This window comes from Pithys albifrons, chromosome 3 (genome assembly GCF_047495875.1).
Source record: "Pithys albifrons albifrons isolate INPA30051 chromosome 3, PitAlb_v1, whole genome shotgun sequence".
Taxonomy (NCBI): Eukaryota; Metazoa; Chordata; class Aves; order Passeriformes; family Thamnophilidae; genus Pithys; species Pithys albifrons.
The window spans coordinates 30527422-30542812 of record NC_092460.1 but is presented as its reverse complement, the minus strand read 5'-3'; the positions used below and the strand labels follow the sequence as shown (position 1 = coordinate 30542812).

The following is a 15391-nucleotide window of genomic DNA, read 5'->3' as shown; positions in this document are numbered from 1 at the left end:
TGTTGCACATATTAATTTAAATCACTGTGTTGTCTCTGGCACTGTACAGGTGCCCTATAGAACACTGAGAGAAGTATAGACAAAAGGGGCAAATCCAGAGACATCATTGAATCTGGTGATCATTCAAAACTTCTTTATTGTTTTTGAGTTCCATTTTTCAGAAGTGGTTATCTTAACTATGCGTGCACTTTGCTGCAACAAATTTCTGTGGTGCTTATACTGCTTTTTTCCATTAAGTCTTTAGCAAATATATGTTTATTGCACCTACATTAACTGCAAGTATTTAGAGCTACAAACAGAGATGCTGGTGCCAAACATTCCAACCTTTATAGCTATTGAATCCTACTTTAAAACCTCTGAAAAGCTAATCTCTGTAATAATCCCTCCCTTTCCAACAAGAAATGCCTCAAAAGCCTGCAGACGGTTTTCACTCTGTTATTTTGCCTTTTTGCAATTTTATCCTTCCCCTGGAATTAATTATCCAACATAAATATTATTTAATTGCTTTAGCACAAGGCCGTTTTCAAAGTAATTTCCCTACACCTTCACATATTTAAGAACAGGCCCTTTATACAGAATCGTGAATGTGTCCAGAAAACAAAAAATGCAAACGTCAATGTCTTGGTATTTATGTCAAATCCTGTCCCAGCTGTTGGGAATTTCTGCCTTAGCAGCAGCACTCAGCCTGCTTGTGTGAGGCACAGCCTGCATCACATTACACCTTACACAGCCACTGGGAAAGGTGCTGCTTCCAGGGGTTGTTCTCCAACATCTGCACTGCATTGCCACAACAGTTACAGAAGAGTAAAAATTCAGCTCAGACAGCAAGTCCCATCCCAGCTGCACTGGCAGTGACACAGTGCAGGTACACAGCAGTGCCCAGCTCCACACAGCACCGTCCAGCAGGGCCTCCTAAAGAACTTTGTAAGGCAGGTCTGCTGTAATCTTCCTCTTACAGAGCAGGAACTTGAAACATGGCAATAAAGTGATTTTCCTCTGCTGACAGGGGACTGGCAAACACGACAGCAAAGCTGCAGTCCAGGACTCTACCCACAGCATGGGGATACACAGTGGAAACCAAGGTATCCTGCTCAACAGAGCACAGGACTCTCCAAGAGATAAATAGGTAAGTAACCCAAAAGCAGGTTCTGCACTCAGCAAGGCAACAAGACCATGGGGTTCAGCAGTAAGTCTGAACACAGAGGGGAATGGGTCCCCAAATGGCTGCTGGATGGGGATTGTGTAGCTCATGACATCCCAGCATTCCAAACCACAAAGCTGCCAAGGGCAAGGTTAAGGAGCAGGGTTGAAGTATGATTTACAATTCAATAAAAGAGAGATAACTTTGATGACGTTAGGACTGAATTGTGCCACAATTAGAATCTCACTATCCTACAGTCAATGTGCCTGCACTGTAAAGTGCATGGGAACCCATGCAGGAAAAGAAGGGAAAGGATCAGACAGCATGAATTGAGTATTTTTCAGAACCTGGTGAGTTTGGCTTAGAACTTCAGACCATTTCCTGCCACAAATCATCAAGGAAAGGGTGGGGAGGACACACTCATGTTAGAACCTTTCAGTGCAGATGTCAGGTGGAGCCCATCTTTTTGTATGGTTCTTTTAATGACTGTCAGTTCAAGCCCATCCCCTGCCTGAGGGCAGATGTTACATTCCTGGCTGCAGGTCTTTTGCAGGCCAAGGACTTCCAGACACACAGAAAGTACTCACGTGTCCTTTGCTGCCAGGAAATCATGTGCATTTGTGATTCCATGTCACAAATAGTTTGCAAAACAGTTCTCTACAACATCCACAAAGACGTTACCCTTAGAATTTTTTAATCTCTTTTTACATTTCTACCTTAAGGCCAAATAACTTCGGTAAAATCAGGGCAAATCCAGACTCCTCCTCCAGATCTCGTGGTCTGCTCTAAACAAAACAGAAGTGTCCACAGCAATAGATTGTAGCTTCTGTCAAAACCCCCCATAGTTATGTTACTATCGTTTCCTAGTTCCAAAACCACGTAATCCCTCATACCTTACACCAACTTGTTTCACACTGGACTCAACAGTCCCAGTACAGAAATTAGCTTTAGTACAGCAACCACGTGGTTTTGAACCAGTGAAGCACCAAGCTTGTGACGATGGACTCACTGCAGCAGCAACATGCTGTGACAGTCACTGGATCTGGAGAGCCTCCACAAGTTTATCCCACCTTCCTTGATCCCGACCTCACCAGGCCACAGATAAAGCCTCTGGAAGCTGCTCTGAGTTTCAGCAAGTCAGCAGCAGCCCAAACAGTGATACTCTGGTGGAAAGAGCCATACAGGTGAGGCTGCACTTAGTTAAAGAAGGTAACTTGCCGGGTAACCTCTCCTATGTAATTAATTCTGCCATGACCCTGCCATCACCTACATAAAGAAGATTTCAAATACATTAGCTTTTTTTCCGGCAGAGCGATAGCGACACAACTCCATATCACACCTTACCACTGGCTAGTCAGGAAACCAGTTTTTACTCACACACATTTACAGAAAAAAAAAAGGAAAGCGTCTCAAAAGGTTCTTTCATCAAAGACCTGTTTGCCACTTGAAAAACTCACCCTTAAGTACCTACATTCCAGACATTTCCATAGCTCTCTGCGTAAGTATTGAGGCTGCAGGGTTGTGGGTTTGGGGTTTGTTTGGTTTTTTAGTTAACTCCAGCATTTCCTAGGGAGGAAACCATTTCTCCTTAAGGGTTTTTGTCTTGACTTTGTCATGCAAACGCTTTCCTGAAATACTCTGTAGCAAAACCAAAACAATGGGAAACAAGCAAAATCCCCAAACCACTTTTCTGCTTTTAAGTCCATTTTCCACTGGATTACTGTAAAAATGCTCTGCTTTTTTTTTTCTTCCATAGGATAAGCAACAACCTGCTACAGCAACTGTTCCCCACTGTGAAAAGTTCATGGTCCAGTTTGGTCCCCAGGACCTCAGGAATGCAGCAATGCAGGACCTCAGGAACAGCCCACCAGGTTAACATGATAATGTTTTTTCTGAGCTCAAAATGAGCACACTTATTACAGGAGAACCTGTGACTTCAGAAATTCAGTGATGCAGCAGAAAAACTGTGCAAATGGGCCAGCAGGCCAATGGTTTCATTCTTCCTTGTGTTTCAGACTCCTGCAGTACTAAAGTGGTACCTCAGGAATGCCCTGAATTGTAGTGAGGGCAGGGCTGCACCCAGCAGGGAAAACCTCTGTGCCACTGCCATATGTTTCTGGCAGATTGCACAAAGGGGGCTGTGCAATGACAGATTTTTGTCTATAATTTCTTGGGTTTGCTAATATTATTCCACCTGCAAGGAGGCACGAGCAGATGGGAATGAGGTGGCACAAAGACCCCATTTTCCATGGGGCTCTGCATGTATCGCCCAATTAAAACTAGAGCCAAAACAGCAGATACTCAATATTTGCAAACACTTCTTGGGTAATTAGATTACAAATTCAACCTTTCCCTTGGCCATTATGGCTCCTTTCCTGAGGCAAGGCTGTTACTGACAAATGCTTATACACAGTTTTGCTCTCCCTCTATGGATCATGTTTCTCTTACTTTTCAGTGAAAGTCAGGAACAGTTTTCAGTGCATTTGGCTCTTGGTGATGGCATCTAATCCAAGACACGTGTTGCTAGTGGTGCAGCTCAAGATTATCAGGATGCTCTGCAACAGCAATCTGCCTGCATCAGAAACCATCCTAGCTCCTACCGAAATGACTTGGAGATCTGCTGCAGAAAGCTCCTGAAGACCAAGGCATGTTCTAGCCAGGCATTCTACTGTATTTTCCAAGCTGTGGCTGCACAGCACAGATTTCCATTGCATGGAGGAGTGCCTGGGCAGACAGGCTGAGAGCTGCAGTTCTGAGGAAAGGGGCTTGGAAACCAGCAGTGCAGCTCCAGCCTTTTCTCACTCACACAGGGAGGGGCTGCAAACTCAGGAGCAGAAAAAGGTGGGAGAAACTGTGCCAAAAAGATGCCTTCCTCACACTTTTTTATGGTAACTTTGTGGATGTCACAGCTCTGAAGTAGTTTTTTTGGATTTTTTTTAAACTGATTTAATCTCAACTACCGACGTAAACTCAGAGTAAATCCACTGATTTCATCAGCGCAGTTACTGCAGGTTTCAGAGCTCAGCCCAGATAAGAATCTAGATGCATGCATGCATACCTATCAGTCTGGAAAAGAGTTGCCTATAAGCAGCCTGTCAATGTATGGAAGAAACACTCCCCAGTTCAGGGGCTGCTAATGCAACAAAAGGGATTATTTTAAAATTATACTGAGACTAGAAAATGCACTTGGCTTCACGCTTCAGCCTGGAGGCTCTTTTGGGCTGCAAAAGTCCTTCTTGATTTCCAGGACTTATTTAAGATGATTCCCTTTCCCTCCATGAAACCCAACCCTCACTGTCAAGCTGCTCTGAAGCAAATTTAACCCTTGTGTCCGTGATTAAATACCCACCCTGCTGCTGCCTTTCAGAGAGCAGAGAGCACAGCCTTGAGGAAGGTCCAAATGCTGAATACTAACATTGATTCTCTCAGTTTTATAGTTCCCCACAAGCTTCCTAGCTCCAGTCCTGCACATATATTATCTGGCACAACATGTTTTACATGCTCCTAGTCCCAGCAATTCCAGCGCTGCAGCCTGAGCAGAGGAAACACATTGAGAACAAGAGCCAAAGTCAGCTGAAATGCAGCTCGCAGGCAGGGCTGTTGCTGCAGGGGAAAGGGCAGTTCATCCCTGTTAAACTCATCGGCTCTGCTCACACTTCTCTAATGGAGAGTAATTGATTGCAAAAAGCACACTTGGCAAGCCCTGTGGGCTGCTCCTGCCTCATCACAGCAGTAAGATGTGGAAAGGAGTGCTGGCAAAAATAAGCATGGCCAGGGCGGTTCTTTCTGCCCCCAAAAACACTCTCGGGCATGCAGCTGCAGCAATGAGCTGTGCTGGAAGAGAAGCAAAAGATCCTGCTTTATGAAAAATGGTAAGTTTTTCAAGGCTGAAGCTGTTTGGGCCAGGATAAAATCTGGACGTTTCAAAAAAAAAGTTTCCATCTGGAAAAAGAGTGTATTTGTATGTGCTTGCTAGCTTGTGCTTGAGTCATAAAATCAGAGAATCATTACAGTTGGAAAGGTCCTCCTAGATCATAAAGTCCAACCTTTCAACAAACAAAAGCATTTCCTGAGTCACCCAAAAAAGGCAAAAATTCAGAAGTTTGGGCCCTCCCTGCAAAGTACACTACTTGGGTTTACAACACTGTGCCAGTTGAGACCCAGAGCTGGGGGTGCAGTGGGTGCATGTGCAGAGTTTTGAATCTGGAGTCCCCAAAATTCCCCAGCCAAGAAAGCCCATGTGCTGATCTGGAATAACCACACTCCACTGGTGCAAATGTTTTCCAGAAATTTTGAGTTTACTTTGCATGGCCAAACTTACTGCTGGATGAGACTTTCCCTCGCAGCTGGTACAATGTTAGCCTAAATTCAGCAAGTTACAGGCTGACTAACTGGGCAAGAATGCAAGCATGGGCCTAGATCAGGTCTAGATCAAACTGCTACCACAGAGTGATCCAGCAGAGTGTAGATCAGCACCAATGGTTCTGAAGAAATGCTAGTGTGTGGCAGATGAACCTTGATGTCCCAACCCTCAGATGAGTGTGTGTGTCCCCCCAAAGAAGCAATTCTGGGCCACTCCACCCAACTGTCCATTTCTGTTGTTCCTCTTCTTTCAACTGTAAACTCTATCTTGGGTTGGAGAAGTCTTGTGTCCAACCTTTTCATTTAAGTTTCGATATAGTCAGCACCCCTTGGCCAAAAATTTTGGGTTAACTAAGATGTCTTATTTTTCATGGGAAAATGTTGTACCCAAACTTTCTCAACCAGATGGTACTACAAGGGAAACACCTGTTGTAATAGTAATGTTTTGGACTAAGTGTCCAAAGGTAAGGAGGATGTGGGATGTATCTCTGCCACATGCAGACAACTAGCAGCATTCACTGGTACTGAGTTTTGGGGACAACAGGAAAAGCATTGCTTAAATTGCCTGTCTCTTCGTAATGATGACATGGAATTGATAAAGCTTTTCTTAGTTACTAGAGGTTTTAAAAAGCTTCAGGAATACCATCAAGGTATAATATTTAACATACAAAAAAAATCCCACTGCAAAAAAAAAAAGCCTTACAGAAATATCAGTGACACACACCAAGGAATTGGCAGAATACTTAACTTGCTACTGAGTCTCCTGAACAGAAAGACAAATTTTCACTGTAATTAAGCAAGCTTTTCCTGGAATAGTCTGCAGGTTGTAATACGAAAACATAGAGAACCATAAGCACTGGCAGAATACATCTAATTTAGAAAGATACCTTTTGAGTTAGTGTTAAGACTGTGTCATTGGCTCTAAATTAAAAGCTATGCAGGCCTGTATTAAAGACACTTAGACATGATCAGCTAAGTCATCAAAATGATTTACCTCCACAAGCAATGTGGTCTTCCAGGCAAAACCTGATGTAATTAGAGAAAATGCAGGAACTCTTCTCCTTATTAGAGAGAAAACATGGACTAGAAATGAATGATTTTGCTAACCCTTAAATTGCTATTCAACACTTGGACACATTTCTCTTCCTTTCTTTCCAAAAAATTACGTGATAAACAAGCCTCCTTCATTAGTCTTCGAGTCCAAAATTTCAGTTACAGACTTCTATTTACAGGTGACACAAGAATCTTTGAGGTTTTCCACTACTATATGAATTATGGAAAGAAAACATATTTTAAATGAAAAATATGGTATCATTCCATGGGAATTCCACAGAAATTTCCCTAAATCTTATATACTATAGTGGGGGAGGGTCTGTATGCTACAGTTTAAATTTAAATATTGTAATAACTTCTGTAAGTCTATAGTAGGGACATAATTTCCCAATCAATTCCGCTGCGAATCTCCAAAAACTCCATATAAAAGTATTTCCCATTAAGTTTCACAAGGCATCTTGTTAAGGCCAGTGTATTCCCTTGTAAATAACAACTCCTCCTTCAAGCAACATGACCAAGTAGACTACTTCTACAATGTGACACTGGTTTAATTTATTGTTTTTAAAACAAATATCTTTACCTATGTGGATAATTTTCAGTAGCAGAATAAATGCATTTGAAGGTTTTCCTTTAACTTAATCTATCACAACAAAACCAGAAATCTTTCCAGTATAGCCATTAATATCCACGATTCCACACAAATTTAGCTTTCCCCTGAATTGATTGTACCTGTTCAAAATGTAACACATTTCTCAAAAGTGTGTTTCAAATTTAGTTAAAATAATGCCATACTGCAGTCTAGACCAAATGTGCCATGAGCTAATCTTTTTCAGGTTTGCAGAATCATTTCAGGTTTTATCCCTACGTCTTTACTACCTTTTTGCCAAAATATACGGCACTACCATCTCAGCATTTCTTGCCTGCATTAACAGAGGATGCCTGCTTTGACTTCCCCTTAAGGTGTTTAACAGGGATGGGGCAAGCCTTCTAAAGCTAGAAGAAAAGTTTAGATACACATCCAAAGGTAGCTGTTCACAGCATTTAGCCTTCCTACAGGGAGTTATTTCTAATTACTTAATAAGAACGAACTCTGCCCCCTTCTGAAGGGCTGAGTGGAGTTATCCCTGTTTCATAGATGTGGAAGCAGAACCAGAATCATTTGCTGAAGTCCTGACCACCTCACCACCAGCCACGAGCCATTTTTCGTACTGCTGCTCAAATTGACACCATGGCACAGGGACAGGCATCCCTCACAGTAAAGAGGAACTCAGCTGGGTCTGGGTCTGATCCACTGCCATCACATTATGCCCTCCCATTTCCCTCCCAATGCCCTCAGGTACACAGCTGAATTACAGGGAATATAATTCAGTTTGCTTCTTTTGAACTTTAGCTGCTCCAGGGCCCTTGCAAGAACAGCAGGAACAGAGTACTGCGATGACATCGTGTTTGTTTTAAGTAAATGGAACAGGTGTAGCTTACATTCCACATCCAAATCCCAAATGAATTGTGGACTTAACTTGAAAACTGGCAAAATGCTTAATTATGTTGCTGAATTGAGATCAGGGAAAAGATAAACAAGCTCCGTGGAGCCAATGGGACTTTGCTGACTTCGCCGGGGTCAGTGTTTGACTCCAACTGAAAAGAGAAGCTTCTTCTGTAAATGAGATGATCCCTTACAGGATCTGATCTAATACTGAGAGAATTCTGAAAGGCAAGTAGAAATTCAGGTCCTGGTGAACTTGTAGCTTAAAATAATAATAAAGACTGGCAACGAGAAAGCCGCTCAGAAGGAGTGGCAAAGGAAATTGAAAATACACCATCACTCCATTGCACAGCTGGCCTTGAAGAGAATGAAGATAACTTGGAGAACATTAACATGCTCCCAGAAAAGAGAAGCAGCAGTGACTGCTGTCCTCATCTGGCTGCCTTGCAAGCAGTGGGGCATTTTGCTCAGGAATTATTTGGTTCATAAAAGCTACAGACAATTCCACTGCCCACCAGATTCTTTTTTTATCTGCAATCACAAAAGTTAATAACGTATATAATTACACTAATTGGGAAAAATGCATTAGCACAAAGAATTAAAAACATGCGCTATGCAAAGCCAAAAATTCATATGGTCCCTGCTTTGCTGTGGCATGGAGAAAGCTTTATCATGATGTGTTAGGTTCCTGAAAAATATAAGTGCTTTTTATTCTGGATCCTGGCTTCCTTGCAGATTTTGAGATAGATGGTGAAGCAAATGCCATCCTGTATATAGCAGTGATCTCATCTTCTTGTATCAGCAATTAGGTTGCAACATCAACTCTTGATATAGTGAGGAGCTGGTAAAAAAAAATGACAGCAACCCATAATTGCCTGTGCTAGGAAAGAGTGACTGTGCACTCTGCAACCCACTCACTGCATTATCCACCACAAACGAGTTGCCATAAAAATGGTGCAGGTACTACTGGATTGCCTATTGCTTTCAGCAAATTGGAAATAACCCATGTAGCGATGTTTGGCTTGATTTGTTGGTTCCTATGAGGTTGTGAAAACAGTTTAAGTTGTCCAGCTACGATACAGGAGCCACTGCTATCAGGGTAGCAGTGAAAGATGAAGAAAACATAGAAATTGCTGTGGTAGGCAAGGTCTGATCCCACGACGTGAGAGCAACCCTGGCTCTGCGGGGACATCAGGAGGGCAGGCAGCTCCTAGATGGGCCAAGAGCTTGCTTTGCCTCTCTGTTTCTGCATGAAGGGCTACCCAGAGGAAGAGCTGGTATTCTTGTGTAAGCACAGACAAATTGCCCACAACTCAGAATAACTGGATGCACAGTTGTTCTGGATTTTCAAACAACTAGGCTGCCTGTGGTGTTCTGAGCAGCGTTAGCAGTGACATTTTGAAAAGAGACAAACCTCTAGTTTAAGAGTTTCACTGATCCAGCTATTTATTGTGATGCCTCTTTGAAAAAGAGGCCTAGAGAGTTGTATTCTGTCCACCACTCTGAAGACAAGTATTTTACACCCCCTGCCCTCTTGAAAACAAGTTTTTCCCTCATATGGGCAAGAAAACAACAACAAAAGAATTTCAAACTTAAAAGGCACCGAATTTTTTTCAATGAAATTTTTCAGACTAAAGTAATACTATTATTAAAAATTCCTGATTTAAACAAGTAAGTGCATGTAACCCTCAAATAAAAAATAAATACAAGAAATATTTTCTCCAAATATTTGTTTAGCTAAAGCCAATTAAAGAAAACATTTGACCATTTTGACATAGCTTATATGTCTTTTCCCTGAGGCAGGGCTGCATACAGAAGAGGAATTGTTTCAAATAGCCATCAATCTCCACATAAGAAGGGCCAGCCATATAATTAGACATCAAGTAAAAGGCTTATTCCTTGCTTCTTTCCATTTACAATATCTTTTACATAAATTCTTAGGTCCTTACTTAACTTTGATTGACATTTTACCCAGGTAACTACTGAGCAACACTGAACCAGGACTTCAGGCTGTGACACACAGACAACTGTCACATCCATAATACGCAAGTGTTGCACCATAAATATTAATAAGAGGCTATTACTTGAAACAGAGATAGGAAAGCGTCTTCCAGCATAAACCCAAAAACATAAATCACCTAGTTCTCTACATGTGATCGAGGACTTTTGTCTAAATAAAGCTGAATGACAACCTCTGATTTGCTGAGTTCTAGAGAAGGAATGGCAAAGGACCGGAAAACCCCTTTTCAAGATGTAACATGAGAAAGATGCTAAAGGCTGTTCTAAATAAAGAACACAAATGCTTCCCAAAGACATTGTTACTAAACTGTCATGTTCCCAAGGGGAAAACAAAACAAAATCACATTATTTTTGTGCTGCCATAGTCATGGATGTTCACAGAAGTCTCCCTTCCCTCTCATGCCATTTTGCACCTCAAGGATGCAAGTGATGCTCAGCTCTCTCCAGATCCTTTGGCTGGAAACTGACCACCTTTCCCACTCACTGCTAGAGTTTGCCTTTCCTTTTCATGCCAGCTACCTGCCAGACTGGGCTAAGAGCAAAACCCAAATATTGCAAAGCAGCACAGGAGTGATCTGCGAGAAGTATGAGATCCAGGGACTGACACAGACTTACTCCAAAGTAATAATTTAATCCTTCTGCCTCAGTTTTCCTAACTGAAAAAAAAAAGTAGCAACTATCAATTACCTACTTTGTAGGTCATATATTTGCAAAGCCCTCAGGGAGATGAAAAGCATTATACAAACTATATGCACACATGTTAATGCTGATTAATTTTCTCTGTGCAAACATACCCTTTTTTCTTCTTCATTGCCCCTCCTCTCATTATATCAGCAGTCTCATCTGGAGGAGGACAAGGAACTGCTGACAGCTGAAGTATTTTCCGCAGTTGTTCTTTTGAGATTCAGAAATGGAACCACTCAACACAGCCCTGTGCTCAGCTGACTGTTTCCTTAATAGCCTTGCGCTTTCATGTGGTTCCTCATTTTCTGTTACATGAATTTAAAGCAATCTGATTTCCAAGTTAATTTGAAATGATGCAAGATCCATTAGTTGAGGGTATCATTTGCAAAATAACTCTGAGGGACAACTTTCACTCACTATGCTTTCAGGTATACTCTCTGCAAACAAAGGCAGGGGTAGTGATGTGAATAAAGTCAGCAGGATTTGACCTAAAAAGCTTGCAAGTGTATGGAGGCACAGGGATGCAGCCTACCTGCAAAATAATCTTGTAACAAATGCAACAGCCCCTACACAGCCTGAGTTTTACACCAATGAGCAGCCCTTTTGTGGTAGTGCTTACATAAATGACTATCTGAATATACACAGTTTTGAAAAAGACTATCTATAAGCATCTTTAGGATGTTTGGAGCCACAATTTCTGAGGAATACAATTTAAACATTTTGTGGAATAAAAATGTTTCAGTTGTCATAAAGTAACTGAGAATGCAACATAGGACTTGTGCTTTGTCAACAGCTGTCCATGGCCGTTCCCATTAGACATAACAGATGCTGATCCCTGCATCCAAGGGCAGAACTGGGACTTCTGACTTGCAGCATCCAAGATGCAGAATCCATTTACCCTCGTGGGTGGAACAAACCACACTGGCACAAGTTGCCCAGAAAGGCTGTGAGGTCTCCCTCTTTGGACATATTAAAAAGCTGTTTGTACATGGTCTCAGGCAACTGGCTCTGCTTGTGCAGGGTATCTGTACCAGATCCCAAAGTCCTTTTCAGCCTCAACCAGCCTGTGTTTCTGTGAAATGGGCAATGGTCTAGTGCATCGTGGATGAAGGGCCCCTGACTGCCACTGCAGCCTGTGGTCTGGATACTGTGGAGATTGCAGAAGTAACACCTCAAAGCTGTCCTTGAGTAAATGCAAATGGAAGCACCCAGACTGCTAAAGTGATAATTGTTAGAGGCTGAAAGCTGAGGGGAAACTTCAGGGCACTGGCTGAGGAATAGAGAAGTGGTTGGATTCTCCTCACTCTGTTCAACAACTGCACACTCTCCACTCAGATATACAGTCAATAGCTTACAGGCAGGAGTTCATGCTCATGTTCAGAACTGAAGCCAGCAGCCTTTTAAGACAGTCTCCTTTGTGTTTACTGACCACCTAATGCAGTGGGAAAAGCTGAACAATACCACAATAAAAATATCACACGTTAACTTTTCAGCTGCCATCCTTAAGTAAAGACATTGAAAAAATTATTTTGATAATGCTACCAAAAAAGAGGGTCTTGGAGGACAATCCTCAAGAAACACCACCTCATCTCTGTATTGAGTTGTGACAAGCACACCAAAAATCTGTTTTTAAAAAATATAAGAAAGCAGGGACTTTGTGCAGCTTTGCTCCTGCCAAGCAATCTGCTCTCAGCTGCCTGTAAAATCTCTCATGCTATCACAGCAAAACTAAAAGGCAGTGTGTTGTTTGAAGTATTTAAAAGGGAAGAAGGAATCATGCCTGCTTTTAGAAAATGAGATGGTGGTCTCATTGGAAACAAATTCAATTACAATAGTTACCTTGGCATGTAAAGGACTCGCTCTGCCACAACAAATCCCACCCTGAAGAAGAGGTTGCTGGCTGGGATGAATGGGAAAACCAGGAACAACAAGCCAACCAAAACTTCTTTGTGTTCCAGTTTCTGCAATAATACAAAATGAAACAAGTATCAACTGAAAAAAATCCAACTTAATTCACCACTAACTTTCCCCTTTCCTTTTGAGAGTCATAAAAAAGCAAGTTAGACTAGTGTTTTATATGTTTTGCACTTAAAAGAAATTATTCCAAGACACTGTTCTTTGACATTCATGCACTATTGGTGCTTCTAATATGCCCAGAAAGTGCACAAACACTACTCACAGTGTCTATTATTATTACCCTTGGTGTCTTTTCCAAGGTCAATTCTATCATATGCATGGCACAGCTAGTATTTAAGATATAACCCACACTGGTAATATATAAGTATAGAACAGCATGAATGTGTACATTAGCATGTCTATGGCAGCATGACTGTATGTAAATACACAAATGCATATCACATACACACACACACTGCTGTGTTCAATCCTAAATGTTTATAACAGAATAAAAACTGTTCAGTCAGTCACATTCTGTGTAAAGAAAACTAGCCCCAAATGGCACATTAATGAAGTAATTTTATCCCTTTTGAGAAAATATCTAAACTTGAAATGATACTTTTGCACACAAGCTCTCCATACTCATACAGAGCCAGAAATCTGAGACACGCTGTATGTTAAAATTAATGTTTTTCACTTGAGCTTAGTTAATGCCCTTCACTTGTGCTCACTTTAATGTTAGCTCACTCTTTGAGGAGAAATCGAATTACCACATGCAATTCAAAACAGCTGACCTGTGACCTGTGTGGCCAACACAAGTGTCTCAGGATGCTGTGACAGCAGTGGCCACTGATTCTGCCATGGAGAGACTCAAGACTCCTCGAGCAAGCTGAGCTTCAGATTTAGCCTCATGCCAAGAGGGTGAATCAGCTTGTGCTTTCTTCTGATGATCTCAAAGAATGACATCAGGTTAACTTTATGCCTGTTCAATCACCCAGGCAGACATTTGTGCTTTCCTGCCCCGCCATACTGCTCCTCATCAGCCGCCACAGAGCCCTTCTGCAGCCACCAGGAGAAGCTTTGTCACGCTTAGAAACAGATGCAACCACAATCACTTAATGGTTGCAACACTTTCTAATTGTTGTGGCCAATTTCTCAGCTTTGGAGAGCAAATTGACTTTTCTGCTGGAGGGAACTAAATTTAGGAATGTTGAACACGATTTTTGAGCAGAGAAAGGAGCAATGATGCAGGGCCAAGCAGTACAACCTGTCTTGCTTTTGCAAAGCTACAGACTGCAACACCAGTTACCACTGGTCTAGACAGTGGCTGAAATTCAGAAGTCTTGCAATTATAATATATTCATTCTATTCTATGAGAAAGACAATGAATGTTTTCTATGGTTGCCAAATGCATGGCTACAAGTCAGGATGCCCTGATGTCACTTCAGAGAAGCTGAACCTTAGGATCACAAAAAAATGCACTGGTTTTCCCCAACTCAAAGAGGAAACATGACAGAGAGGAGTAGAATTCATGTCTCCAGACTTTTTAATCAACTTCTGCTTTAAACAGCACCACAGTTATCTGTGGTGCTGCTATTACCCACTTTTTCAGTGATTTTGAATCACAGTTACTAGTGCCTACATGCAGTCACGAGAGCACCAAAAATACATTGTTCTCAGAACTGAAGTTGACACCAATCCATAAAGCTGATGAGCAGAGGTGCCTGGTAATGGTCATTTGGCTTGTAATTACAACAGAAAATTGAATAGGAAAAAAAAGGATTAAAAATTATTTCTCAAATCTGTAGGCAAACTATCAGTCCTAGCTCAACTCCAGCTTCCCTCCCTCCCAGCTTTGGAAATATACTCCATTTTCTCCTGCCATTTGACACTCCCCACTTTGTCTGACCTAATTATGGTGCCCATTTTCTGCCACCACTCTACCCCAGCCGCTTAAGAACAAAGACCTGGAGGCACAGGCAGGTATGTTGGGCCAGAGTGCACTGGTAAAGCATAAAGTGTTCCCTGCCCCCAGATATGCACTTGCTTTCAAATAAACTCTCCAGTTATTCATTAAATCAATAACTGGGAATACAACCTCTAATTAAACATCTCTAGGAAGAACATGGTGTTACTCAAGGCTGCAGCATTACAGATAAGCAAAGGAAACTGAATGCTAGAGAAAGACAAAACTTGTACCTCAGATGGGAAAGAGGAAAATGTGGGAATTAGCTCAGCTGAAGGAGAAAATGGTACTGCGTGCCCTTTTTCTCTCCACAACAAGTCACACCTCTAGGTTAATGCCACTGAGGGCTGCCAGCTCAGTCCCTTGGGCAGCGCTCAGAGATGGAAGACCACCACTCACAAACCAGCCTCACGAAGCAGCAGAACCCTCCACGGTGCTACTGATTTCTGAAACAAAAAATAACTGGCAGTTATTTTTGGCTTTCCGTTGAGGCAGAGGCTTTTGTGAATAGCTGGTCCTTGAAGGCCAGGCTGCAGCTGGTTTTGTGCTACAAGTGGTCCTGCCTATGAGCCTGCAGGTCAAACCGCTGTGGTCATCCCAGAGCTCAGTCTGGGTTGGTCTCCCCTGCCCAGCCATCAATCTCTCCAAAATTTCTTCAGGCACTTCTCATGAATGACACCTTGGCCCTGTGGCTGGATCCTGCCTGGGAGGAAGAGGCTGGAGAGAGCCCCCAGGCAGGGCAGAACAAATAGGTGCAGTTGCTGGGCATCTCAAACTCATCCATGGC

At 42.2% G+C, this 15391-nt stretch overlaps 1 protein-coding gene across 1 annotated transcript in view; it reads right to left on the bottom strand.

Moving 5' to 3' along the window:
- TMTC1 (transmembrane O-mannosyltransferase targeting cadherins 1) overlaps positions 1-15391 on the bottom strand; it is a 146881-nt gene that overhangs the window by 51093 nt on the left and 80397 nt on the right. Inside the window, exon 9 of the mRNA XM_071551208.1 lies at positions 12582-12703. Within this exon, the coding sequence (XP_071407309.1) occupies positions 12582-12703 (122 nt within the window). The remainder of the gene's footprint in view (positions 1-12581; positions 12704-15391) is intronic.